Below are 19574 nucleotides of genomic sequence, written 5' to 3'. Positions count from 1 at the left end.
GGTAATGTTCTGCCTCACCATAGGCCCAGACACAATAGAACCAACTCATCACAGACAGAAATTTCAAGTCATGAGCCAAATAACCCTTTCCTCCTGTTATGTCTGATATTTTGTCACATTGATAACTAATATATTGGGCTTATTTAAACATATTCTCTGCTGTAGTTTCCTACATAGACAGTTTATAGGAGGCAGTACATCAGCTTAGCTCTACTCTTGAAAAATTGATCAGTGTCAGTAACATGTTATGTCATCAGGAGCCAAACAAAGCCATAGAATTACATGATTGTTATATGTCTCTTGTGGACCTCACCTTCAGAAGAAACTGTCTGTGCCAAATACTAATGGCCTTAGGCAAATTTATTATATCTGGACATACTGTTTTGGCTGCTGCAATCAATACAGTTTAATTAATTCATCATTAGTGAGCAGCTTTCCTTGCTTGACTAAAAAGTGAGACACTCAGGCTGGGGAGATGGCTTAGTCGGTAAGTGCCTGCTTCCCTGGTATGAGGACCTGAATTCGGATACCTAGCACCTACATAAAAACTATGGCATGGTGAAAATACATCCGTACCCCTGGTGTAGAGATGAAGATGGGAGAGCTCTCTGATCAGTCATTCTATCTAAGTGATGCACACTGGTTTCGGAGAGAAACCCTGTCCCAAACTTTGCGGTGGAAGGCACTCCCACAAGACACATAATGTCAACCTCTGGTCTTATATATACATGCTCATGAAAAACAGAGATACAGAAACTGAGGATTTTCTTTTTTCTAATGGTTATCTTTTTTGTCCAGTAAATGTGCTATAATGAGATATTCTATCTTGAGGCTTCGACTTCCATTTAAAATCACTGGGAGCATTATGTAAGTTGAGAATATTGTGGCATGTGCCTAGTAATGCTGACATGTGTTGTCTTAGCACTGTGACATGTCACCGTGTCATAAAGATGGTGTTCACCATCTAACACAGTTTACTGTGCTCAAGAACATGACATCGAGGGTCTGTTTTCCTTTAGATGTTTTGATGTCATAAGTAGTCTCTAATGTTAAATATAATAAAACATCATGATGGCGTCCTAAGTGCTGTCAAGCGACAGCCACATCCCTGTGGTTCTCTGCCATTGGGCAATACATGAGTTATAAGAACCATGTTGCATCTCTCGTGCCTGCTCAGCTCTGCTGTCTAGTGCAGATGATCCACACACTATAGGAATAAGTTGTTGTGCTAAGAAATTTGAGTACCATGCAATTTCCACATCATAAAATATTTTCCACCATTTAAAACATACACCCCCCCCCCCCAAAAAAAACATACAAAACCCATTCTTAGCTCACAGGCCTCATAAAAATAGGAAGCAGGCTAGAACTGGCTGCAGTTTCTTTTTTTTTTTTTAAATATTTATTTATTTATTTATTTATTTATTTATTTATTTATTATGTATAAAGTATTCTGCCTGTGTGTATGCCTGTAGGCCAGAAGAGGGCACCAGACCCCATTACAGATGGTTGTGAGCCACCATGTGGTTGCTGGGAATTAAACTCAGGACCTTAGGAAGAGCAGGCAATGCTCTTAACCTCTGAGCCATCTCTCTAGCCCTGGCTGCAGTTTCTTGACCTCGTATTTAAACTGCAGCCATTTTTTAATAGCCAATTCATAGAATCCCAAAATGTGGTGGGAGCTCCTGTTTGGCTCAACATAAAGCTGCATTTCCTAGGCTATGCCAGACTCCCCTCCTACTCCTTTTTACTTACTGCTGAAACCTCCCTCTCTGATGACCCTTTCTTGATGCTGCTCCCTGTCTTAACCCCATGGATGCCTGAGGATCTGGTTTGTTATCTTGCAGATTTCTATGGAGTAGGTACTTCTCATGTCCCTGCCCCACTGAGGGCCAACCTGGCATCGGTGATTAATGAAGATAAGAGATATGTCCAACCTTTGCCAAAAGTCTAGAGGACAGATTGATATTGACTCCTCCTACCTAGGCACTGGTGGCTTTAAGTGGGATGTAGGAGGAGTCATAAGCCCTAAAGGTCCTAGATGCCCTTAGTTGTATGAGTATAATGGTAGAAGCAGCCTTCAGACCCATGAAGTCCTCTGGAATTCTGAGGTGCAAGTAGCAGGCAGGTGGAATGTCTTTTCCATCTGTATTCCGGGAGAGGAGAGGGCATGAGTCTGAGGAGGAGGAACTTGTGCCATACCTGGCATGCTCTGCTGCAGTGTAGCATGGCAGTGAGCCCGGGGAACCTGCAGGGTAACTGATGACTGAGTCCCATGCTCTGTAAGGTCTTGTGGCATTTGATGACCAACCGGACATAACACGTTAGATACCCTGCCTGAAACAAATGGACATAGGTATACTAGAGTTATGTTTACATATGTCATTATTTTCTAGCTTTCTACTCTATATCATAATCCTATATTTGAAGATATTGACTATTAGCTTTTGTTAATAATTGCCACTCATTCAATCAGTCTTTTGAAATTCATGTCCATACAGAAGCAAAAATGAAATGCCTTAATGTCATCTGTCACTGGTTTCCAGGAACATGTTCTTGCAGCTTTTGAAATATTGTCCAGCATTCTGTCAGCCGTAGTGGCACACATCAGAAGGATATGCTGTGGAGGCAGAGACAGGAGATCACGAGTTCTGGGACATTTTAGGCATTGCACTCAGTGTGAACAGGGTGCTTTCTTAGCTTTTAGACATAAGATTTCTTTCTAGAAATCTTGTTATCTTCCTAATTTTCTATTCTGTTTACTAAATTCTTGTATGTTGCCTTAAACCATTTTCTGCTCCCACAGTAAGATATTTTTAGCAGCGTGATTCATAGAGGAAACTGGCTTATTTTGGTTCATAAAAAAGTGCAGGCGGGAGAGACAAAGGAGCTGACCTACCCTGCAATACCTTGCCCTCGCAGCTCTCTCAAGAGCACTCCACCCCCACAGAAACTCAGCAGCGCCCTCATGGGAGGTCACATTGCCTCATCCCTCTTCAAGACCTTTCCCTTCCTCAGGTTGGAACAAAATTTCAATATGAGTTGGTGTGAACAAACCATATCATATGTGTCGGTTGATGATCACACTTTCTGCTGAGTCTCAGAATCTGTGCTCTCGAGTGCTACATTGTTTTGACCAGGGTGCTTTATGCAACCACCTTTAAGTAATGGTGCCCTTGAGTTCTTCTGTACTTTGAACTTTTTCTCTTAGCTATTTTTACATTTTTTTCAGTATTTTTTGTGTGTATGTGTTTAGGCAAATGGATATGCCTATTTATATATGTGCTTGTGTCTATTTCTGTCACTTCTCAGTTTATTTTTTGAGACAGCATCTCCTGCTAACTTGGAGCTTGCCGTTGTGGCTGGATTTGCTGGCCCATCAGCTCCAAGGATCCTCCTATCTCCCCTCCAACTTAAGGTTACAGGTGCATGTCTTCATGCAGGGGTCATTCAGATCCTCATGCTTTTCACCGACCACACCATCTCCCTAGGTCCTATGTATTAGAGCCAAGTATTACTGTTTTGATCCAGCACAGTCCTTATATTTGTTTGCTAAGAGAGTCTTTCTGGTTTTTGGAGACAGGGTTTCTACTATTCTGGAACTCACTCTATAAATCAAGCGGCCTTGAACTCACAGAGATTCACCTGCCTCTGCCTCCTGAGTGCTAGAATTAAAGGTGTGCACCACCACCACCTGGTTTATGAAGAAGGTCTTAATGCTTATCCCAGATTGGCCTTGAACCTCAGCCTCCCAATTATTAAAATTACAAACATGAACCACTAAACCCAGATGAATGTGGGGCTTTGATTAGAATAGATGCTTTTGAGATTGAACGTGGGCCTTGTATATGTGAGCTGTCTTTAAGCTTCATTGTTAATTTGTACCCTAGATGTCTATTTTATTTATTTGTTTATTTGTTTGTTTCTTGGTTTTTCAAAACAGGGTTTCTTTGTAGTTTTTGGAGCCTATCCTGGAACTAGCTCTTGTAGACCAGGCTGGCCTTGAACTCACAGAGATCCGCCTGCCTCTGCCTCCCAAGTGCTGGGATTAAAGACTTGTGCCACCACTGCCTGGCCTGCTATTTTATTTATGTTGTTACTTTTGTCATCATGCCAATACACTTGGTTGCTAAACAATCAATTGAAAAGAAAAAAAAATGCTGGACAGTGGTGCACGCCTTTAATCCCAGTACTCAGGAGGCAGAGGAGGATTTCTGTGAGTTCAAGACCAGCCTGGTCTATAAAGCAAACTCTGACAGCCAGGGCTACACAGAGAAACTATGTCTACAAAAACAAAAGCAGAAAAGTCACAGGTGGGTATGTACTTAAGGAAGTAAAGCCTGGCTACAGACCAGCCCTGTGTAGCCATTTGATAGCCCAGGTAGGGAGATCTCGTTTCAGGGTCTTCAGTACCTTGAACCAGGAGGAGTTGTGAAGAACAAAATGGCAGTGGGCCTTCCCAGATGCTGAGGACTTTCCATAGGTCTATACTGAGCTCTGTGAGGATAGTTTAAGGCACATGTTTGAATACAAAATAATGGAAGGGAGTTCATTTTTGGAATGTAATGGCTCTCAAAGGAGTTTGCAGTTTGGAGAGAACCTGGCCCACTTGCGCCATGGCCTCTAGGCAGGCCACTGTGGCTGGTTTTAGAGGAGGTGAATGTAGGGCTGAAGTTCTTGCTTAGCCCATAGGAGAGCACATAGGAGCGTGCAGTGCACACTTATAATCCCAGCCCTCACAAGGCTGAAGCAGATGGATCTTTGTGAGTGTCACTGCATAATGAGACCTAGAAACTAAGGCCATCCCCAGGGAAGTGAGCTCATGCCTTTTCCCTTCTGCTGTGTTTCAGTTGTTCACCACCAGGTGTGCTCCTGGAGAAGGACTATGAGGTTTACCGGGATTACAGTGCTGACGGCCAGCTCCTTCACTACAGGTAAACTGCCTGATGTTGGACACACCTGTCTGCTGATCTGAGTGTTCCTGTGTGGGCTGGTGTTGGAATGGCTGGAGCAGAGTCTGGTTGAGCAAGAAGCAACAGGAGCACCAGGAGAGGCTGTAAAGACCACCAGCCCCCTGGGTGTGGGCAGAGGACACTCACAATTGCCCTAACTTCACTGGGAATTCCATTTCAGATGATCCTTGGTGTTCTCCTCAGCCTCTGGCAAAAAGATGGGGTGTGAGGGATCCTTAATGTGTGGTTCACCCTCAGGCAATACTGGCTATATACTTTAGAGCACTTGACAGGCCCAGTCAGAAAACCTAATATAGTAATAGAGAAGAAACAGCTTCTGGCTTCTTGGCCCGAGGTCCTCAAACAGAAAAGTAGCAGTCTTCTTTCTTGGTAACTGGTTTGCTGTGGGAACATAGGCAGAAAGCAGAGTATTAGCCCTGAGGGTGGTCAGGGTCCTTATCACGGACCACCCAGCAACAGCATTGGTACTGGGAAAGAAGTTGAAAACTTGAGAGGCCCTGAGAGTTTACTTAGCCAATTGGATTTGTTTCCTAAATAGAGACAGGTGTAGAAGGGAATCAGCACCCACCCTGGCCCTCAGTGTACTATGTAACTACAGATGTGTCCCAGGTGTGTTCCTCCCTGGGCTTCATCTTCTCATCAGCGTGATGGGTCTAGATGGTGACAAATCAAACCTCAGCTCTGGCCACAAGGCTTGAGATTTTCCATGACCCTCAAAACACCATAGTGTGCCAAGGAGATGTACTCTTTACAGACGTGCCCATCTAGTCTTTGGTTGGCAAGCACTGTCACAACCCTGCCAGCCCTGGGGAGCTATTACCCCTCAAAATCAGGAGCCTGGCTCACTAATAAATTTTCAGGATGGCAGGTACCCCTTACAGGCACAAGTCCCAGGGAACTCAAGAGGTTCTCTAGGTCTTTCTAGATATCTTAGGTCTGGATGGCAGATGGGAGAAGCAAGCCCACTCCAGGATCCTTCCACCTATCAGTCCTCACATTAGCAGTTCAGCCACTCTCAGCCCTATAAAAACATGCCAGCCACATTAGCTGACATGAACAGCCTCTGCAGAGGCCTGCCTAAAGGCCCTCCTCTGTTGCAGAAGGGCCCGCTTGTTCATCCCGGCAGCCCACCTAGTTTACTAGCTTACACCCAAAATAACCACACAGAAACTTAATTAAAACACTGCTTGGTCCATTAGCTTTAGTTTCTTTCTTTCTTTCTTTCTTTCTTTCTTTCTTTCTTTCTTTCTTTCTTTCTTTCTTTTTATTTTCGAGACAGGGTTTCTCTGTAGTTTTTGGTGCCTGTCCTGGAACTAGCTCTTGTAGACCAGGCTGGCCTTGAACTCACAGAGATCCGCCTGCCTCTGCCTCCCAAGTGCTGGGATTAAAGGCGTGTGCCACCACTGCCCGGCTAGCTCTAGTTTCTTATTGGCTAACTCTTATATCTCACTTTAACCCATTTCTATTAATCTTTGTATATCACCACGTGGCAGTGGCTTACCAGGTAAAGTTCCCAGCGTCTGTCTCTTGTGGATCCATGGCATCTCTCTCCTAACTCCACCTTTCTTCCTCCCAGCATTCATTTGTCTTCCTTGCCTACCTAAGTTCTGCCCTATCAATTAAGCCAAGGCAGTTTCTTTTTTTTTGTTTTTTGTTTTTTGTTTTTCAAGACAGGGTTTCCCTGTAGTTTCTAGAGCATGTCCTGGAACTAGCTCTTGTAGACCAGGCTGGCCTCAAACTCAGAGATCTGCCTGCCTCTGCCTCCCGAGTGCTGGGATTAAAGGTGTGCGCCACCACTGCCCGGCTCCAAGGCAGTTTCTTTATTCATTAACCAATGAAAGCAACACACAAAGGACCTCCTATACCAGAGGCTCTCACCTGTCTATAACTCCAGTGCCTAGAAATCAGTTTCCTCTTCTGGCCTCCTCAGGCATGAATGTACATGTACACAGATATACATGCAGGCAAAACACCTATGCACTTGAAATAAAAAATTTAAAGTTTCAGGTGTAGAGATGCATGTGTGATGTCATAGATTTTATTTGCTGCATTTGTTGAGGGAGGATTGCTGGTAGTCACACCTAGAACTATATGCATACTAAGAAAGTGCTTTTCATTGGGCTACATCTCCATACCTACTGCAAGACAGAATCTGCTGGCCTAGAACTCACTTTGTAGAACAAGTTGGCTTCCAAGTGCTGGAATTTGGCAGGTGAATGGACAGATATAATGTGAGCTCCCACACCCAGCCTAAATATCCGTTTTTAATACACCCAGCCTTCAGCACATTGTCATAATATCCTGAATGGACAAAAACAGTGTTTTGTTTTGTTTTGTTTTTGTTGTTTTCCTGTATATGAGTGTTTTGGCTGCATACATGTATCTATAACATATATGTAGTTGTGGTTGGTGCCCACAGAGACCAGAAGAGGGCACTGAATCCCCTGGAACTGGAGTTACAGACTGTTGTGAGCTACCATGTGGGTGCTAGGAATTGAACAGGTCCTTTGGCAGTGCCGCCAGTGCTCTTTACCACTGAGCTATTTCTCCAACCCCAAAATGGTGTTTTTAAGCAGATTAATCTTGAGACTGGAAAGGTGGGGCTCGGTGGTTAAGAGCACTGGCTGCTTTTCCAGAGGATCTGGATTCGGTTCTCATTGCCTGCATGGCAGCTAACAAGGGTCTGTAACTCCAATACTAGGAGATCTGCTGCATTCTTTTGGCCCTGACAGCCACTGCATGCACATGGTATACAGATAAATATGCAGACAAAATACCTATACAATTTTAAAAAATAAGCAGAAATGAGTGTGATAGTAGACACCTCTAATCTTAGCACTTGAGGCAGAGGCAGGAGAATCTCAAATTCAAAGCAGACATAACCTTTCTAAAGTAAGCAAACAGCATAGTTAAGTAGACACTAGTAAATATAAGACAGATGAGAAGAGAACCTGAAGGATGGAGAAGTGAGAAATACAGATCATCTCATGATAACTGAATGGTGCACAGTGAATTGTATTGGAGTCCCAGAAGAGAAGAAAAAGTAAACATGATACTTGAAATCACAGTAGCTGGTTTTCAAAAACTCATGCAAGATTATTCAGCCAAATTCAAAAGGTACTGAAACCTTAGTCAGAGGATCACTTCAGCAGTCTTAGGGGAGAACAGGAACATCTTTCTTGGAACACTGTTCTAGGTCCAGCTTCTTGGTACTTCGAGCATAGTCATGAGATGCAGGGCTCTTTTTGACCTCAGGCCTGTGGGATAGGACCTATATAAGCATTGTATCTGATGTTCTTAGGGGCAGTGCCACCCACTTAGTAAGCAAAAGACATTCAGAAGATGCCAGATACCCACTGTGACCTCCCTGGTGAGGGACATTTGTGAATGCCCTTGACCTGATAGAGGTATTAGTAGGGAGCTGAGAGAAAAACAAGTATCTTTCTGCCAAGGTAAAAGTGGTGATCAAAGCAAGGGGAAGCCCACAGGAGCCATCTTTTGAAACTGGGCCCTGCGGTGCTCATATATGGTAGGTATAGGTTTGAGCTCTTCTGATACCTGAGCCATTGACTGCCACCTCCAGAAGCAGTGCTCTGCCTGGTACTAGACTGAGCAAGAAAGAGCTCTGAGGTGGAAGAGCTCTAGAAAGAGCACAAGACCATTCCAAACGGACCTAAGCATGAGGAAGATGCTGGGAAAGTCTCAGGCTGGATGGTGGGGCTGGACTTAATTCTGCCAATAACTGGTGTCACTTTCCATGCAGGACCTCCTCACTGCGGTGGAACTCTGGTAACAAGGAACGCATGCTCATCAAGGTTGCTGACCGCGAACCCAGCTTCCTCACTCCCCAGGGCAATGGCTATCCCTCAGACAGCCAGGCGGGAGGGCATCACCGCAGACCCTCTGGCAGCCAGCACTCGCCTAGCCTGCAGACCTTTGTCCCTGACACTGATGGCACTGTCTTCTTTCCGGAGAGGCGGCCCTCACCCTTCCTCAGGAGGGCTGAGCTCTCTGGAAACTGTTCTCCACTGTTGATGCAGCCCCGAAAACCCTCCAGTGACTCACAACCCTCCTCCCCACGCTATGGATATGAGCCCCCACTCTATGAGGAGCCTCCAGTGGAATACCAAGCCCCCATTTATGATGAGCCCCCCATGGATGTGCAGTTTGAGGCCAACAGCCCTTACCAGACTGGCTCACCACAGAGGTCACCAGGCCGAAAACCCCACCCATTCCTGCAAACTACTAAGCAGACCCCGACGTCACCCTGCCAACAGCTGATGCGCACCAAGCAGAAGTGCCCAGAACGCTTTCTGAGCCTGGAATATAGCCCTGTGGGCAAGGAGTATGTGCGGCAGCTAGTGTATGTGGAGCAGGCAGGTTCCAGCCCCAAGCTTAGAGGTGGGCCCAGGCACAAGTATGCACCCAACCCAGGTGGTGGCACGTACTCCCTGCAGCCCAGCCCCTGCTTGCTGAGAGACCAACGCCTGGGGGTCAGGTCTGGAGACTATAGCACCATGGAAGGGCCCGAGTCACGCCCAAGCCAACCACCTACACCACTGCCCCAAGCCCAGGAGGATGCCATGTCCTGGTCCAGTCAGCAAGACACCATGTCTTCCACAGGTTACTCCCCAGGCACTCGTAAGAGGAAGAACAGAAAGCCCTCTCTGTGCCAAGTCCCTAGCACCTCATCCACTGATGGTCCTGGAGACCTTCTAGAAGAGCAGCCTCTGACTGAAGAGCATTCTCCGTGCAGGTCTAGCCTTACACCAATAAAGGCTGAGGCAGACCTAGTACGAGGCACACCTGAGCCCTTCCTGGCACAGGCCCGACTGGCCTGGGAGGCACAACAAGCCCACTTCCACATGAAGCAGAGGGGCAGCTGGGACTCCCAGCAGGATGGCTCGGGGTATGAAAGTGATGGCGCTGTCCCACTGCCCATGCCTGGGCCTGTGGTACGAGCATTCAGTGAGGATGAGGCATTGGCCCAACAGGACAACAAGCATTGGAAGCGGAGCACCTTTGAAAAGCTTGGCTTCCCCCAGATCCTTCTGGAGAAGAGCATCTCTGTGCAGACCAACCTGGCCTCGCCGGAGCCTTACCTCCACCCCTCACAGGTGAGGGCATGGGGAGGGCGGACGGGAGCTCTGGGCCACCAGACATCAGGGCAGCACAGGCAGAATGGGGCCTGGGTGTGCCTGGCATCCATGGCATGAGTGTGACACCTGGAGGTTTTAGAACCCGAGTCTCAGGCCTCATGTACCAGTTGTCAATGAGGGTCCACCTATAGGCTGCCCCACCAAGGCCTGAGTGTGTTTTCACAGCTCTGCCCTCTGGAATCCACCAGGTCCCAAGATTTGACACTGATAGTCTCACTGTTGCTTTTGGCTCCATTATCCGTGCTAGTTTGCTACATCTGCCCAGCAACAGTAGAGCCCACAGTAGGTGGAGTTAGAACCCAGAGGCCTCCTCGAGATGGTGTGGCAGGTTTATCTTCACCCACTGGGGAAGGCTTCAGTGGATTCTGGGAAGCAGCTGTCTTGGGTCCTCATGTGGCTTCAAGGACAAAGCTACTGTTTGAGAAGGGGCTCTGATTGTATAGGCAGAGGGAGGGACCAACAGGGTCAAGCCCCAGACAAGTGATAAAAGAGCCAGTCCTCCAGCACCAGGGTCACAGGGTCATGCAAAGGTGGGACTAGAACTGGTAGCTTGGTAGCTTTGCCTATAGGAGGCAGTTGCTAGCCTTCCTTAAAGGTGTCAAGCTGAGTTTGTATCCCCGTCTAAGATACCTCCCTCACCCAGTCAGGTTTCCTGAGAACAAAGACCAAGGCTATTACTCTATCCTCAGCCTCTTGGTCAAGTTGAGACTTGCCTGACTAGCTCACACCTCTTAGGGCTATAGTCCAGCTGGGCCTATTTGCCTGCTCAGCCCACCCTCTGATGGCCCAGTCCCATTTGTCCTTCCCAGTCTGAGGACCTTGGTGCCTGCGCACAGTTTGAGAGCAGCCGGCAGAACCGCAATGCAGTACCCAGCTCCAGCTGTGTCTTCCCCACCTTCACACTGCGTAAGCCCTCCTCAGAGACAGACATCGAGAACTGGGCCTCCAAGCACTTCAACAAGCACACCCAGGGTCTCTTCCGGCGAAAGGTGTCCATAGCCAACATGTTGGCCTGGAGCAGCGAATCCATCAAGAAGCCCATGATTGTGACCAGTGACAGGCATGTGAAGAAAGAGGCTTGTGAAATCTTCAAGTTAATCCAAATGTACATGGGTGACAGGCGAGCCAAGGCAGATCCACTGCATGTAGCCCTGGAGATTGCCACCAAAGGCTGGAGTGCACAGGGCCTCCGGGACGAGCTGTACATCCAGCTGTGCCGGCAGACCACAGAGAACTTCCGCCTGGAGAGCCTGGCCCGTGGCTGGGAGCTCATGGCCATCTGCTTGGCCTTCTTCCCACCTACACCCAAGTTCCACTCCTACCTGGAGGGCTATATCTACCGGCATATGGACCCCGTTAATGACACCAAAGGTAAGGCCCAGCATGTGGGACCCTCAGCACCCCAGCTTTGCTGCTGCTGAGGTAAGGGCTATGGAGAGGGCTCCTAGCCATGCTGGGTAAAACCGGCCAGTTTCAAGAAGATATACAGTCCCCTGGAAGACCCCAGACCCGTGTTTCCTCTGACTTGTAGGCCTCTTCAGAGAGTCTTATCTGGAACTCTGAGAAGAGCCTAGGCAGGCCTGGCAGAAATAAGGATATATAGCCTTGTATATACTCTGCTCCAAACCTACCATGGCAGGGACAGGCATTGTCAAGGTCCTATCCCTTACCATACTCTATTTTGTTATCTTGTTGTTAGAGAAGATGTTCAGGGAGGCTTATGCTGTCTTCTGTGTGGGGTCTGGGCCAATAACCTAAGCAAGGAAAAACATGGTGACCAGGATGTGTCACCGAGCTCCAACCCATAGGCCCGTCACATATAAGATCATACGAGATGAGTCAGCTAGACATTATGAGCCATGTTGCCCTGTGAGGGCAAAAGGTAGTATACTATCACACATTTCTTGCTTGCCTGTGACTGCCTAGGGCCAAGTACAAGGCCCACAGAGATAGGCCATGGTTCTATCAGCTAGACAGTTGCTCTGAGCCCTAGGCTAGCTAGAGTGGGCACAGGGCGCTAGCTGTGTGGCCATCTTCCACCTCAACAGTTACAGGTACCTGTGCAGTATAGCCACAGAACTGATGTCCAGATGGACACACACATGCTGAAACACACACGTGCTTGCAAGCTAGAGCACACAGTACTGCACATTGTTCCTTAGGAGGAAAAGAGTCTGTTTTGGGCTAGAAACTGAGGTCCTGTTCAGAGCCTCTAGGCCTTGTCCCCAGCAGGTATGGGGAAAGCAGTCTTCATAATACTGTGGGGTCAGTGTATGCACATGAGGAAAGGACTGAAGCTGCGTGGCTTGAGCAGGCTCCTGGGAAAGGTGTGCAGGGCACAGGTACTATGTTGTACCTCAGCCACTTGGGAGTGAAATTTCAGAATCCATGGAATTTCTACCCCAGGCATGCTCTTTTTGCCATAGGTCCTGGCAGATGCGTAGCCTGGCACATGGTCTGTGTTCCTTTACCTACAATGAGTGCCAAAATCAGGTTCCAAACAGCTTGGGCCTACTATAGGCCTTAGAGGGCAACTCAAGAACCCCAGTCTTTGGTCCTCTTAAGCCTTTCTGAGCATCGGGGGAATCCTGGAAGCTGTTTTGTTGACCTCATAAGTCACTTCCTCGTCCTCTTTTAAGAGGCCTTCCAATTTATTTGAGCTATAGGTTAAGGAAATGTCCCTCTACTGCCTAGCACGGTGTGAGGCCCATAGTATACCACAAGAGTATACTTGAGTGAGTCCGTGAGCCAATGAAGACTTGGGAGATGATCCGAGGCTTAGAAATCCTTTGGTCAGCTAGCCAAGACTGTGACTAAGCTATTTCTGTAGGATCTCCTGTGACACTACCCTTCACACAGCAGTGTCTGTGGATGCCTCTTCCCAGTGTGTAATACACATGGTGTCATGGCTAACATAAAAGGAGATGGATTTAACCTGTGGGCTGGGGTTTAACAGCACCCTATCTAAGGACATAAAGCCTTGCCTCTGGACTCTTGAATGGTAAGCAACCAACATGTGCCTTGCATCCAGGGTGTGGGGCCTGGGCTGCTCTCACTGTCAAAACTTTCATCTCCATCTTGGGATTGCCTCAAGTTTGCCTGTGTGCAACTTTGCTTGGTCTGGAGCCCAGAAGAGACCTCTACATTACAAGATGACCATCCCTTTTCAGCAGGCATGTTCAAGAATATGGTCCTCGCTGGGCACCTATAAAGCCAGCACTCAGGAGGCAGATACAGAATTGAACTTTTGGGGGGTTTTTTGTTTGTTTTCTGTTTTTTTGAGACAAGGTTTCTCTGTGTAGCCCACGTCATCCTGGAACTCACTGTGTAGACCAGGCCGGTCTTGAACTCAGAGATTTGCCTGCTTGTGCCTCCCAAGGCTGTGATTAAAGGCATGCAAGACCACTGCCAGGTTGCTACTCCATATATTTTTTTAAGTAATTTGTTTATTTTTATTTTATGTGCATTGATGTTTTGTCTATGTGCATGTCTGCATGATCTATGCTGAATCTCCTAGAATTGGAGTTAAAGACCTGGGAATTGAACCTAGGTCCTCTGAAGCTCTCCTAACTTTTTTTTTTTTTTTTTTTTTTTTTTTTTTTTTTTTTTTTTGAGACAGGGTTTCTCTGTAGCTTTGGAGCCTGTCCTGGAACTAGCTTTACAGACCAAGCTGGCTTCGAACTCAGAGATCTGCCTGCCTCTGCCTCCTGAGTGCTGGGATTAAAGGCGTGTGCCGCCGCCACCAGTTTTTGTATATATATGTATATATTGTATATATTTGTGTGTGTGTGTGTGTGTGTGTGTGTGTGTGTGTGTGTGTGTGTCAGATCTCTGGAACAAGAGTTATAGTTATGAGCTGCCATGTGGGTGCTGGGAATTGAACCTGGGTCCTCTGGAAGAGCGCTCCATGTTCTTAACCACTGAGCCATCTCTTCAGCCCCTTACTCTGTATTTTTTAAGACTTTCCAATGTCTGGCTAACTGTGGTGAAAAGCTGTCTATGGTGGCCACACCTGTAATTTCAGCATTTGGAGGCTGAATTAGGAGAAGCATAAATTTAAGCTCAACATGATGAGCCTAATATTAGTAAAAGCTACATGGCAAGACACAATCTCAAGAACAACAAACCATGAACAGGGTCTGCAAAGGTGGCTCAGTGGTTAAGGATGTATAGTGCTCTTGCAGGAGTACCCAAGTTCGATTCCCAGCATCCACATTTGGTGGCTCTTAACCAACTGTAACTCCAGTTCCAGGGGATCTGATGCTTCTAACCTCTGGCCTCTGTGGACAATTGCACCCACATGAACATACAACACACATTTGCACACACACATCCATACATTTGTGCACAAACATGCTTATTAAAAAAAGTCTTTAAAATTAGACCTTGTCTTAGATATTGTTATGCTGTGAAGAAACACCATGGCCAAGGCTACTCTTGAAAGCATTTCCATCGCTCTCTCACACTGGTAACAGACTAACCTCTGAAACTGTGAATAGTGCAGAAGAGCAGCATGCTGGAGGACTTCCCACCACTAGCTTGTTACAGATCTGGAGTAATCTAGTCAGCTGCGTGTGACCATCACAGAGGTCCAGAAACAGTCCCACTCAAAAGCATGTCAGTGAAGAAAGGGAGGCCTTCCTTGAATCGTGCTGTAGCTTTGGCGCCTATCCTGGAACTAGCTCTTGAAGACTAGGCTGGCCTCAAACTCACAAAGATCCACCTGCCTCTGCCTCCTGAGTACTGGGATTAAAGGCGGGCGCCACCACTGCCCAGCTGAGGAACTGGATTTTAAACACAAAAGAAACTAATCCCAACCTTTACTTTCACTGTATGAAGAATTGGTCATAACTCAAAATGGGTCATAAACCAGACAGTCGTGGTGGCGTACTTTTTTAATCCCAGCACTCGGGAGGCATAGGGAGATAGATCTCTAGTCCAGCCTGATCTACAGAGGGAATTCCAGTACAGCCAACACTACACAGAGATATTCTGTCTAAAGAAATTTTAAAAGGGGGTCTGGAGAGATGGCTCAGAGGTTAAGAGCACTGACTGCTCTTCCAGAGGTCCTGAGTTCAATTCCCAACAACCACATGGTGGCTCATAACCATCTATAATGAGATCTGGTGCCCTCTTCTGGCATGTAAGCATACATGGAAGGAATGTTGTATATATAATAAATAAATCTTTTTAAAAAATTTAAAAATTTGAATTTTGCAGGAAAATGGATAGAACTAGAAAACATTATTTTGAGTGAGGTAACCCAGACACAGAAAGACAGTTATCACATGTACTCACTCATAGGTGGTTTTTAAAAGAAAACCAGCCACAAACCACAATCTCAGAGAACTTAGACAACAATGAGGACACTAAGAGAGACTTACATAGATCTAATCTACATGGGAAGTAGAAAGTAGAAAAAGTCAAGATCTCCTGAGTAAATTGGGAGCATGGGCACCTTGGGGGAGGTTTGAAGGGGTGAGGGGAGCAGAGAAAAATGTAAAACTCAATAAAAATCAATTTGAAAAATAGGGGGAAAAAGAAATTAAAGAAGGATCTCTGTGAGTTCAAGACCAGCCTGGTCTACAAGAGCTAGTTCTAGAACAGGCTCTAAAAGCTACAGAGAAACCCTGTCTCAAAAAACCAAAAAGAAAAAAAGAAAGAAATTAAAAAAGGAAAGTCTTGAACCAAAGCATGATACCCCAAATTTCAGTCACAGGAGAAATCCTTTGTCTTCCTGAGTTAGGCCGTGGCTTTTACATAACACCCAACCACTATCTGTTGGAAAGCTGGACTATGAGAAGTGAATCTCCAATGAGACAGTCTTGAGATAATGAGGAGCTTAAGTGTGGCTCCATGGTGGAGCTGGGAGTCTGGGGCTCAGTCCTTAGCATCTTCCCCTGAAAGAGGAATGAAAAGTCAGTTATACGGGCTGCAGCCAAAGAGCAGAAGATGTGTAGACTGCCCTCTGTGGTGACGGGTTAACGTGCAATCATTTAGTATGAACTCATATGTTAATAGAAACACCGACTGATACCTACTACAGAAGTGTTTATAGAAATAGATGTGTACATAGGGGTCAGTGGACACGTATTTGCTTGCTCTGTCAGTTGAGAGGCCCTTAGAAGCAAGGATAACTCAATAGCAACAAGTACACCTTACACCTTTTTTTGGTTTCTAATTATAATTTTCCATCACAAGAAACCATAGTCCTGGAGCTGGTGAGACAGTGGTTAAGAGCACTGGCTGTTCTTCCAGGGTCCTAAGTTCAATTCCCAGAAACCACAGAGCAAATTTAAGAAAAATAAAAGCTAATAGTTAAAAAATAAAGAAAATAAGCCATAGTCCTTTTGAGAAATGACTGATCTCATCCTAGTGTGAGGGATGTGGAAGATGTTAAGAGTGGCTGGGGTGCTGGCACGTGTCTGTAATCTCAGCACAGCGAGGGCTTGAGGCCGGTCAGCCCTGAGCGCTACAGCAAGGGATCAAAATTTCAAGACCTCAAAGAGTCAAGGGCTGCAGTTACAGCTCAGTGTAGAACACTTGGCTGGTATTCATAAGGCTGTGGGTTCAGTCCCTAGCACCCAAAATAAGTAAAAAGGAAGTGTAGCCATGCCTGGTAGTGTAGTCTTAGATCAGCTACTCAGGATGCCAAGGCAAGATCAAAAGTTCAAGGCCAGCTGTAGTGATGAGCTGCGGGCCGCCCCAGCTCCCGGCCACCAGCTAGCTTTACCCGAAATAATTACACGGAAACTGTATTCTTTTAAATACTGCCTGGCCCATTATTTTCAGCCTCTTACATCTTGACTAACCCATATCTAATAATCTGTGTAGCACCACGAGTGGTGTCTTACTGGGAAAGATTCAGCATACGTCCATCTTGGGCTGGAACTTCGTTGCATGTCTGGCTTCTCTCTGAGGAGAGGCACGGCAGTCTGCCTAACTTAGGAGAGGCGTGGCATCTTACTGATCCTTCTACCTCACTTCCTCTTCCTGTTCTATCTACTCCACCCACCTAAGGGGCGGTCTATCAAATGGGCCAGGCAGTTTCTTTATTAGCTAATGGGAAGCCTCCATCATTTCCCCTTTTTCTGTTTAAGCAAAAAAGAAAGGCTTTAAGTTTAACATAGTAAAATTACATATAACAAAACAGTTATCATGCAAAAATTACAGTTACAATATTTATATCTACTTTATCTTTTATCATAACAAAGGAAAACAACTATAACTAATCTATCTATTCTTCTTCAGCTCCATCAAAGACTCCAGAAGGACACATTATTACCTAAGTAAATAAGAAATATGCAATTTCCAAACTCTAGAAATGATAGAGACATCTCGCTGCCTGGACAGTCACCCAAAGTTCTTTTGTACTGTTGGGGCATCCATCTTCAGCCTTCAGGCCCATAGTATCCAGAGACATTTCCATGAAGCAGGAAATTTCAAAGGCAGTTCAGTCAGTATCTGCTGTGTCCTGCAGAATGTCTCGCAGACTCTTTCATGAGTCAGGAACCCCAAAGAATCATCTCACATTTAGGCAAGTTCAGCATTCCTCTCTGTGTCCAGTTTATGCAAGAGTCCAAGCAAGAGCAGTTTCTTGCCCAATGGCTATCAAACTCCATAAGGATCCTCTTCGATGCCCATTTTCCTCTTGAAGTAGCTAGTGCTGCCAGGAGCAGATTTGTCTCATTGTCATGAAAAGCCTTAAGTTATTAAAACATTTAAGTGGAATATTCTGTAGTCTTTGAAAGATATTAAGAATGCCTATCTAACTAAAATATATCTCTATATATCTAGAAAATCTAACTAACATGACTATAAGCTTTACTATTATCGACAATTATCCATTAACAACCTATATTTCCTAATTATACATTACATTTTTAAAAGAACTACACAATCACAATACCTTAATCAAGATCAGAAATACATATAACAAGATTGACCTTAATATCATTAACCAAGATTCACAACAATCCAACTTATTTATATCTATATCATCTCCCCCTTTAAATGTAAAAGAACATTTATAAACAATATTTGGGAATATGGGCGCAGTTATTTCTCTCCAAACTGCTTCCTGCTGAATGGGGGCGCTGTTAATCAGATCTTTCATGGTGTAACCTGTGTGCCAGGTTCATCTCAGTCATCAGTTGGGTAAAGTAATTTTCTGAAGGTGTTCACAGCAACCTTTCAGGAGGGCGTGGTCTATCATACCATATTGGGATAGAAGCAATCCACAGAGTCTCATTTTCTGTAAAAACAAAAGAAGAATCTCTTTTCCAAAGTATCATATCCTTAGATCCAAATTCTGAAGTCAAGGTATTTTCAAGATATCTTTCTTGGATTAGTTCAGCAGCATTTACAAACAAATATCTTTTAGCAGCTGTTTCTCCTTCCTCAGCATTCAAACAATTCAAAGAGAGCATAATAGTATACAGTATCAAGATTCTCTGTATATTTTCCATCTTTGTGCAGCTTTGTTTTAACCTCTATTTCGTTTATTTTTACTTTTACTTTTTGAGACAGGTTCTCTGTATATCTTTGTCCTGGAATAACTCTTTAGACCAGGCTGTCCTTGAACTCTCAGAGATCCACTTGCCTCTGCTTCCCAAGTGCTGGGATTAAAGGCGTATGCTACCACACCTTGAACTCACAGAGATCTGTCTGTCTCTGCCTCCCAGGCATTGGGATTAAAGGTGTGTGCTGCCACACCTTGAAGTCACAGAGGTCAATCTACCTCTGCCTCCCAAGTGTTGGGATTAAAGGTGTGTACCACCACAACAAACTACTTCCTTTTTTTTCTTTTTTATTTTTTTTTTACTTTTAAGAACTTTAACCTTTAGCCTGCATATATTTTTAACACAGTGTAAACCACTTAGACATTTTCTTCAACTTTGAATTTTTCTTTTACTGTATATCTCTCTTTCTGACTACATGAGTCTTTACTTTACCAAACAATATCAGTAGGACTAAAGCCGTGACTTTGGCGGCTAGATCCAGCCCATTCCCTAGCTTTCCAGCCTCATGGCAGAGGTACCACAACTCTTTGGCGGTTCAAGGTCCCTGCCAGCAAGCAAGCTGCAACAGTGTTAAACAACACTCAAAAGCTCCATAGTCAGGACCGCCTGCTTGAAAGAGTCAGAGTTTGCCTTGGCAGGACGGCCCAGAAAGCTGGCATTTTAAAACAGCACAACTTTTTTCCTGCTACAGCTGAAAACTGAAAAACATGCATTCAGCTTTTCATCAACACCTTTTAAGTGTTTCGTGGCAGGACCTCTTAAAAGAGCTGCAGGTTTTTGCAGCTAAAGCTGAGTCAGGAAGCCTCTCTTAGATGAGAGCGCTTGCTCTAGCAAGCAAAGCCAAACCCGAGAAATTGCTGCTACCGAGAAAACATGCTTTACTCTATTCTTTCCCAAGCTTTCTCAGGCTTTCTGTGGAT

General features: G+C 45.5%; 1 protein-coding gene across 5 annotated transcripts in view; it reads left to right on the top strand.

Annotated features, from left to right (window-relative positions):
- Arhgap39 (Rho GTPase activating protein 39) overlaps nt 1–19574 on the top strand; it is a 101386-nt gene that overhangs the window by 73678 nt on the left and 8134 nt on the right. For all 5 annotated transcript variants that reach the window (XR_006020874.1, XR_005286821.1, XM_038342090.2 and 2 more), the window contains exons 4-6: nt 4851–4934; nt 8737–10090; nt 10942–11503. Coding sequence is in view for 3 of the 5 variants with exons in the window: in XM_038342090.2 (XP_038198018.1) it covers nt 4851–4934; nt 8737–10090; nt 10942–11503 (2000 nt within the window). In the remaining 2 variants the exon portion in view is untranslated. The remainder of the gene's footprint in view (nt 1–4850; nt 4935–8736; nt 10091–10941; nt 11504–19574) is intronic.

Source organism: Arvicola amphibius, chromosome 9 (assembly GCF_903992535.2).
Source record: "Arvicola amphibius chromosome 9, mArvAmp1.2, whole genome shotgun sequence".
NCBI lineage: Eukaryota > Metazoa > Chordata > Mammalia > Rodentia > Cricetidae > Arvicola > Arvicola amphibius.
Note: the sequence above shows the minus strand (reverse complement) of the source record. Positions and strands in the feature narration are given on the sequence as shown.